The 9,273-nt window shown below is 39.3% G+C and overlaps 1 protein-coding gene across 1 annotated transcript; it reads right to left on the bottom strand.

Annotated features, from left to right (window-relative positions):
- Positions 1–874: 874 nt before the first annotated feature.
- On the bottom strand, positions 875–1,567 carry LOC145824099 (uncharacterized). The gene is made up of 2 exons (XM_082923689.1): positions 1,462–1,567; positions 875–1,332 (listed from the first exon to the last, which is right to left on the bottom strand). Exons 1-2 carry the CDS (start codon positions 1,565–1,567, stop codon positions 875–877), a joined length of 564 nt encoding a protein of 187 aa, XP_082779815.1.
- Positions 1,568–9,273: the final 7,706 nt, after the last annotated feature.

Genomic DNA, 9,273 nt, shown 5'->3' with positions numbered 1-9,273 from the left:
TCGAGTCCGAGCTGTAGCGAGGTCCCCCGCGGGCTTGTTATAAAAAGTCTTTCACAAATTGGCAGTAGTAACCTGTAAGCCCTAGAAAACTTTTGATTTCTAACACATTGGTTGGTCTTGGTCAGTCTACAATGGCTTTAATTTTTTGTAGATCCACTGATATGTCATCTTTGTTGATCACATATCCCAGAATTGCTACGCTGTCAAGCCAAAATTCACATTTGGAAAGTTTTGCATACAATTTCTTCTCTCTCAGACTCTGTAGGGCAGTTCTCAAATGACTTTCATGTTCTTCCCTGCTTTTGGAGTAAATCAGTATATCATCAATAAACACAACAACAAACTCATCAAGAAATTGTTCGAACACCCTATTCATTAGGTCCATAAAAGTTGCGAGTGCATTAGTTACCCCAAACGACATCACCAAAAACTCATAGTGCCCATATCTAGTCCGGAATGTGGTTTTCTCTATGTCTTTGGCTTTAACTTTCAATTGGGGTAACTGGATCTAAGGTCAATTTTAAAAAAAAACTTAGGCTCCTTGGAGTTGGTCAAACAAATCATCTATTCGGGGCAATGGATATTTATTTTTGATAGTTACTCGATTCAATTTCCGGTAATCTATACATAACCTTAGGGACCTATCTTTCTTTTTAACGAACAAAACTGAAGCACCCTAAGGTGAAGTGCTTGGTCAGATAAATTTCTTGTCGAGCAAGTCTTGGAGTTAAACTTTTAATTCTTTCAATTCAGAGGTTGACATTCAGTAAGAGGTCTTAGAAATCAGTTGTGTTCTAGGTCCAACATCAATAGTAAACTCAATTTCCCTATCAATTAAATCTACGAGCAAATCTTTTAGGAATACATCAGGAAACTAATTAACTACAAGGATGTCCTCAACATTAGCATTATCAGCATTTAGAATCAAAACACAACATAGATAACCTCGGTACCCTTTTCGCAACAATCTATTGGCTTTCATGACAGAGATCAGATACGGTGGAGGAACTACCCCATTTCCAGCAAACACAAATTCAGGTAACCTTGGAGGTCGAAACACAACAGATTTATTCACACAATCAATAGTAGCATAATACTTCGTCAACCAATCCATACCCAGTATGCAATCAAAATAGTCAATATCCAATGGCAATGAATCAGCATACAGTGTCACATCACCAATTACTATTTCACATGCCGGATAAACATAATTACATACCATAGAACCCCCAGATGGTGTAGATACAGACAGTAAATAATTCATGGGTTCTAAAGGTCTAGTCAATTTTTGAGAAAAGGCATGCGACACAAACGAGTATGTAGAACCAAAATCTATCAAGACATATGCATTTTGGTTACAGATGGAAATTATACCTGATACCACAGACTCGGTGTTCTGTACATCCCCAGCTACTAGTGCGAATACTCTCCCCTAGCGTAGCGTCTTATTTCCAGTGTTACTCCTGGCAGTAGTTCTTGCATTTGACCTTGTTACTGAAACAAACCCGGCTGAACTTACTGCAGGACGATTAACATCGTCGGATCTCAGCGAACAATCTCTAACCATGTAGCCAGTCTTGCCACACAAAAAACAAGCACCTGAGGCATGGTAACAAGTGCCTTTATACTTTCTTTCGTAATCGGGACAGTTTGGAATAGATCCACTATTCTGACTAGAGCTACTGGAGGATCCTGTATTCTGCTTTTTTGAAAATGACCGACCCTTCTTGAAATTAAATCCAGATCTTTTACCCTTTCATTTAGTTGTTGGAGCTGGAGTTTGTTTCTTTGCTGCTAAAATGGCCTCTGTCATCAATGCTCTATTAAGTACTTCCACATATGTAGGCAACTTTAGAACGCCTACTCGATCGAACACGTCTAGATCTAATCCTCCTTCAAATTTCCGGGCCTTTTTGTAATTTGTGTCCACCATATGAGGAGAAAATTTGGCTAACTCGGTGAACTTAGCCTCATACTCAGCTACGAACATCTTCCCTTGCTTAAGTTCTTAGAATTTAGAAACCTTTCGGTCCTAAAAGCACTAATGGAAATATTTCTCATAAAAGATCACCTTAAATTGGCTCCACATCATAGTCCTACTATTATCTCGGATAAGCAACCACCAACGTCTAGCTTCTTCTTTCAATGTATAGGTGGCCAAAAGAACTTTCTGAATTTCTGAGCACGGAAACACCTTAAATATAGCAGCCATGTTTCAGCCTTCAACGGCTTAATCCCACCCAAAAAGATTGGCAGCTTCATTTTGTTGAACTTTTGTGTCAGGTTGATTATATCATTATTATCCAACTCATTTTGTACTAGCGGAGGTGGAGGAGGCAATGGTTGTTGCCTTTGCTACTGTGTCATTGCTTCAGTTAAGGCTGCGAGCATTTGTTTCATTCGGCTCATGTGAGCCTCTGAGGATTCTGTTGTACTGTCACTTCTTGTATTTTTCATTTGCTATAGGTAAACAGAGCACTTATAAACATAGGCAAATAGTCATTTTCACAATGTTCAGATCATTTAATTTCAGTTCATTTATTTCAGTTTCATGTGTTCATGGTCAGGTTCAGTTTTCACCTTTACCAAAATTAACACACACACTCACACATGCAGGTGAAATGTCCCTAACTCTTACTAGGAAATCCTATAGCTTATATGGACTTGTGCGTGCAGTATAACTCGTGCTCTAATACCATTCTATCACGACCCAAACCCGCCCCAATGGGTTTAACATCGTAACTAGCCAGTAATCCTTGGATTACCAAAGGTCTCTGAATAGATTATCGTATAATAAGGGGCTGTAGTAAATATAGAAACATATATAGTCCATAGAGCTGTGCAGATATACATGGGACAGATAATCTCAAAACTTTATATAGAAATTTGTGACGTCAAAAAAAAGTAGTCTTACGTCACGTACATTATAGATATAGCCAAAAAGGAACTTATCCCGAAACACAAATACAATAATCGAAAGAATCTTGTTCGTAGGGTGCTACATAAACATGACTGATCACAAAAGGAAACCTCCATTGGAGGCACAACAGTTGGCTGACAAAAACAGAGACTCCAGGCAGCAGCTTAGGCCTGGTTACGCACCTGCTCACCTACATACATAATATAAATAGTGAGTGGAAGTTCAGTGAATAATAACGGAGTAAAGAATTAATGAATGATGTCCCATAACAGATTTCATATCAGATACAAATTCATATTCGCATACTTATTATAGCAGTTATATGTGGTACATCTATTTAGCTATCATATCATATCAATTCTTGCATAGTCGGTACCGACGACCACATAGGTCCACAACTTGTACACAAGTAACCATGGCATTGTTACCCCCAGTTGAGGGCCACATGAACATAAACCTCGGTATTGTTAACCCCGGTGCAAGGGCCACATGAGTATAAGTTACAGTATTGTTACCTTTGGGCGAGGGCCACATGCATATTGGCCACGATATTGTTACCCCTGGGCGAGGGCCACGTGAACTAAGGATGACACAAATATATTTCAAAAAAATGGACATTCATTCATGATTCATAAAATAACATTTCAGAAAAAATATCGTATCATATCAGTCGGAAAATACATATAATTAAACATAGCTTTACAAAGTTATTACTCACAGATGGCTCCAGATACAGACAGACAAAGTAAACTAATCAAATGGCTTATAGCGCGTGACCTACATCAACATAACAGATATACATAATGAAACATACGCTTGGATCACACATAACTTATTTCATTTCGTTCTTAGTGTGTTTTTAGCCTTTATCCTTATTATTATGTCTTAACCTTGGCTTAGGGATGCAATGAGGATGCCAAAACATGTTGTTCAACACTTAGCCAAATTTGCTAAAAACATGGGTCTCGCTCGAGCGCAACTTTCTTCGCTAGAGTGAAGGTCCAAAAATGTGAGTGGTCGCTCAAGTGCAACTTCCTTCGCTCGAGCGGAGGGCCAAAAATATGAGTGGTCGCTCGAACACAACTTACTTCGCTTGAGCAGCCTGTGAAAATACAAAAGTACTGGTTGCTTGATTTTTCCGGTTGATGCACGCTCAAGCAACTGCTTGAGTGTGAGACTAGGGTCCTCGCTCGAGCGCAAATCTTGTCACTCGAGTGGTCTGCAAAAATTGTAAACTACTAGGAGCATGCATTTTACGCTCGAGCCAAGTTTCGGTCACTCAAGTGGAGTGTAACAATCCCTACCCATGATTAATGTTAATCCATGATTTCATATGTCTAATAAGTTATTAAGATCAAATTTTGAATTAATTACACGTGTGTTGCACTATTTGTGTTTATATCTGTTTAATGTAGGAAAATATGTTCATGTTTCTGTTTTGATTTGCAAATTGAAGGCGTTATCGACATCCGATTTACAAATTGACTTGATTTATGTGTTATTTGGGATTTATAGAATTTTGTGATAGGTTTAATTGAAATTCGATTCGTAACAATTAAATTAGAATAAAATAATTCCAAATGATTAGTCTAAGCAAGAATTAATAGAGCTTCACAAATTAGCCTATATAAGGCCACTACCAAGCCCAAGACTCCCTTTTTCCTCATTCATTTTGAGCTCAAACGTGTGGAAGGAAAGAGAGAGAGAGAGAGAGAGATTGAAGCTAATATTAAAGGAGGAAGAGAATTAAGAAGAAAATAGGGGAGATTGAAGAGAGTTGAGGGAGTTTAGCTCCAACATTTGCCAACTCAAGGCTTAAGGTATGAAATTCAACTCCTTAACTATGAATTTTAATTACTTGATGGAATAACTCAAGAGAATTAGAAGATTAAGCATAAGAATCAAGCTAAAATTTAAGAATTATAACTCATACCATGTATGCATGCATAATTCATTCTATTTTAAGCCCAATTGTTAAGGATTTTCACATGCATGTACTAAGCCTACCATAGTCTTGTAATTTCATCATGTTTTGGAAGTGTCATGACCCAAACCCATCCTTATACGTTTAGCATCATAACCGACCAATAATCATTAGATTACCAAAGGCCTCTGAATAGAATAACGCATAATCAAGGGGTTGCGGAAGCAAATATACAAAATACAACGTCCATTAAGCTGTGCAGACATCCATGAGACAAAATAATTTTAAACTTTATAAGCATACTCATGACATCACATAGGTACAGTAATTACACGTCACCTCATGTACAAATAACCAAAAGCAAACTATTCAATAACAGGGGAAAACAAAGTATTGAACGTTTAAAAGACATGGCCGCATGACTTGACTTGGCCCGGAACCTCCTCAGGAGGCGCAAAGGGTGGCTGACAAAATAGAATCTCAGGCCGTCAACTCTGGCCCTGATCACGTGTCTGGTCACCTACACACATAATATAAATAGTGTGCGGAAGCCCAGTGAATAATAATGGAGTAAAGGATTTAATGAATGAAGTCCATACTAGATTTAGAAATCATAATTCAGATTCATATTCTTGTTCAAATCGTATACAGAAATTAGAGTTTATGCTTAATCATACGTGGTACATCGATTAGCACTAACAGAACAGATACAGAACAGATGCAGAACATATGGTGGTTATGAATAACCAGTTCCATAAAGGAACCTCTGGATCTGGGTAACAAAGAATAGATACATGCTAAGCCCCATGATGAAGCCTTTGGTATGGGTAACAGAGTGCAGACATATTAAGTTCCATAATGGAACTTCTGATACCGGGTAACAGCTAACAGATATTACATGATGCTAAGGATGCCACGAATACATTGTCAGAAATTGGACAATCATTCATTGTACAAAACATATCATTTTAGAAAACAGATCTTAATTCATCATACAGAAAATAAATAAAGTTGAACATAGCTTTACTAAGTTATTACTCACAGTTGGCTTTGGGTGCAGACAGACAGAGCAAACTAATCAAACGGTTTATGGCACGTGACGTGCATAACACATAACGAAAACACTTTTGAAACACACGTTGAAATATATCTAACTCATTATGTTCTATTTATAGTGTGTTTCTACATGCTACCCTCGTTATGGTGTCTTAATCATGGCCTAGGAATGCCTAGGATGGAATGAGGATGCAAATTTACATTAGAAAACATTTTCTAAAACTTGCTAAAAACAGGGTCCACGCTCTAGCGTGGCTTTCCTCGCTCGAGCGGGCATGCAGAATGTGAGGGTTCACTTGAGCGTAACTTCCTTCGCTCGAGCGGTTTGCAAACTTTGAAAAAGTATTGGTTACTTGTTTTTCACGCTCGACGGACGCTCAATCCCCGCTCGAGCGTGAGACTCAGACCCTCGCTTGAGTGTGCTGCAAAACACAAGAACTTCTGAGGGCTTGCATTTCACGCTCGAGCGCACTTTAGGTCGCTCGAGCGGAAGTGCACGCACTCAGAGTAGTCACTCGAGCATGGATTCCTACGCTCGAGCGTAGAGGCAAATTCTGCAATTTCCAAATTTGATCTCCAAGTTCAAAACTTGATCTTTAAGCACCAAAACTTGATTTTTCTGGGCCAGAACCTGGGAAAATACATGGAAACTCTTAAAATAACATGAATTAAAGATCATTTCAAGAAATCACGGCCTAATAACTTGCCAATTGTGCAAAAATTCAACTTAAAATGTATGAATGTTCCATGAACATGACATGCATGAATTCCTTTGAATTCAATCTTTTCATAACATGATCAAATGCTACAAAACAACATGAAACTTGATAATTTCTCACAATCAAAGTGAATTCAAGACATGCATGAGGGAATTCTTGGAAATCATGCTCAATTTGTAAAGAAATGGACATGTATGCATGGTATGACCCATTTTCTTTCATTCAAGCTCAATTCTAGGATCATATAGCTTAATTCTTTGGTTTCTCTTACTAAATAGTTCAATTTCAAGGTGGCAAGGTTGAGTTCTTACCTAGAAGCCTTAATTCTTTTGATTCTTAAGAAGTCTTGTTCAACACCACCAATTCCTTAAGTTTCCAAGCCAAAACCTTATTGAATTCAACTCCCTCTCTTGGTCCCTTCCTCTCACACGCTTGTGTGTGTGTGATAGCTCAAATATGTTTGACAATGAAGAAAAAGAGTTGAGTGCGGCTTATATGGAGCCTTATATAGGCTTCTTTAATGTTGGTTTATTAAAACTAATCAAATGGGTATTAAATTAATCTAATTTAATCGTTCCGAATCGAATTTCAATTGAGCCTACCTGTAGACGTCCCCCGAACGCCCCGGCGAGGAACGAGTCCCCCGTTCCGTTCGATATTGGGCTCACTACAGTTCAGGACTCTCAAATTGTCACGGTTCTAAATCTGAACCAAAGAGTCCAAATCCGGCAAATCGTTTTGAGAAAACAGATTTTGAAAGAAGTGCCAAACATGGACTGCTTTTCCAGATACAGAGTCGCCACCTAAATATTTTATTTTGGGGAAATTTAGGAAACCCTGACTCGTTTGCCTAAGGCCACGTGTCCGTCATTATCAAAGTTGCCTCGGCTCAGGAACTTGGGTACGATTGGGGAAGGTCACTTCGTGAGCACCCCCGCTCGCCCGATCAAAGATCGGCCTCTACTAACCATGATATCTAGTTTTGAAAACTTTATGCATTCTTATTCCGGTTATTAGCCTAGATTTACTATGTGATGTGCACAGCATACAAGTATAGACTGGATCATCTGAATTGGAACAAAACATTTCATGTTTGTTTGTTTGAAAATGGTTTGATGGTGCTACCCGCAAGTAGGCTAAGACGTGGATTTGCCACCCTCGGGTGGGCTTAGAAAACATGATTTTGCCACTATCTAGTGGGCTCAAAACTCACAATTAATGAATTGTTCCAATTCAAATAACCCAACCTTCACCCACAGGCATTCAGGCAGTTATATCGCATAAGCATATAGCCTCATGGTAAGCATGCTATTCATGGCAGTCACTCACACGCATGCAAGGATGCTAAAGCATAAAACTTACCGAGTACTCCAAGCCAAAACAGAAGCTAGGTTAGAAATCCATGCATGATCCTAACTATACAGAAATGCCTAATGCAACACATGCAAGATGCAACTAAGATAGGCTCGGCTATTCTAAACATGGCATATGAAATGCTATGGCTAACATGTATTCAATTTGGAATTGAAAATACAATGCAGTTAGTATGATGCGCCGAGCCCGGTGCATGCAAAACAGATGAATGAATGCAAACATGCTATCATACTGTATGCTAATTGAAACATGCTCTAATCTAACCATCATAAGCTGGTAAATAAAAGGGAGAAAGACGTGGGGTTGGAAGGCATACATCACACACACGCACACTTATTACAATATTGCCCTCGCGCGGAGGGTCCGAATAAATAATATACAGTCCCAAATAATTACAGTCCAAATGTGTACAAAACCCTAATTAATTAACAAATTAAATTAGGAAAACAATAAATTGGCATGCAAGCCAGGGATTGCCTCAAATCTGCTCCGGATGATGAATGATGCATGCTCGGGTTGCCTTGTGCGGAGAATCCCTCGCGATGCCCCGGTTTGCCTCTGTTTGCAATTGTTCTTGGAATGCGTGCCAAGCTCCAGAAGGCTGTTGATTCTTGATTTGCTGCGACAGAGAGCAACAAAGGGCATGGCAAAGTATTTTTACATATGTATGCATGACTACTTTTCAGGGAGTGTAGTCCTCGATCCTCGTGCCACCAATCACGCATATCGATGCATGATGGCCGAGGAGTCGAATTGCACGACTCAATATGAAATGAATGCACATATAAACACAACAAGACCTAAACTCCATCATGGATAATCCGAAGTGTCGGTGACTGGGAATTGAGACACGTTCCGTCACTCGAAGTACGAAATGTCCCTCGTTTCCCGTGCTCGGGCTAACTCCTATCCCAAGCACAATGCAATATGCATGACATGCATGAATGCAACTAATATACAACCTAGCATGCACAATGCTATAAGACGGCATACACAATGCACGATGTAACAAGGCACACGCAATGCTCTAACATACAACCTAGCATACGCAATGCTATAAAATGAAATGGCATACTCAATGCACAATGGAATTACATCAATGGACCTCAGCCACACTCACATTAGTAGCCATACGATGAAAATGAGACAACTCGAGATGCGCGCACGCATGCACGCAAACCGAGGATCGACCCTAAGGCACAAAATGCCACTCTAACAAGACATGGCAAGGCATGGAATATGGCATACAAGCATGCAAATTTCAGTACCGAAATACGATG

This window comes from Camellia sinensis, chromosome 4 (genome assembly GCF_055761805.1).
Source record: "Camellia sinensis isolate YWXY chromosome 4, ASM5576180v1, whole genome shotgun sequence".
NCBI classification, from domain to species: domain Eukaryota; kingdom Viridiplantae; phylum Streptophyta; class Magnoliopsida; order Ericales; family Theaceae; genus Camellia; species Camellia sinensis.
Note: the sequence above shows the minus strand (reverse complement) of the source record. Positions and strands in the feature narration are given on the sequence as shown.

What these genes read in the sequence shown, in the direction of transcription:
- LOC145824099 (XM_082923689.1), bottom strand. Translation starts at nt 1,567, where the DNA reads ATGGTTAGAGATTGTTCGCTGAGATCCGACGATGTTAATCGTCCTGCA. An exon ending in TGCAAGAACTACTGCCAGGA is followed by an intron (nt 1,333 to 1,461) that starts GTAACACTGGAA and finishes ATGTCTTGATAG; the next exon opens with ATTTTGGTTCTACATACTCG.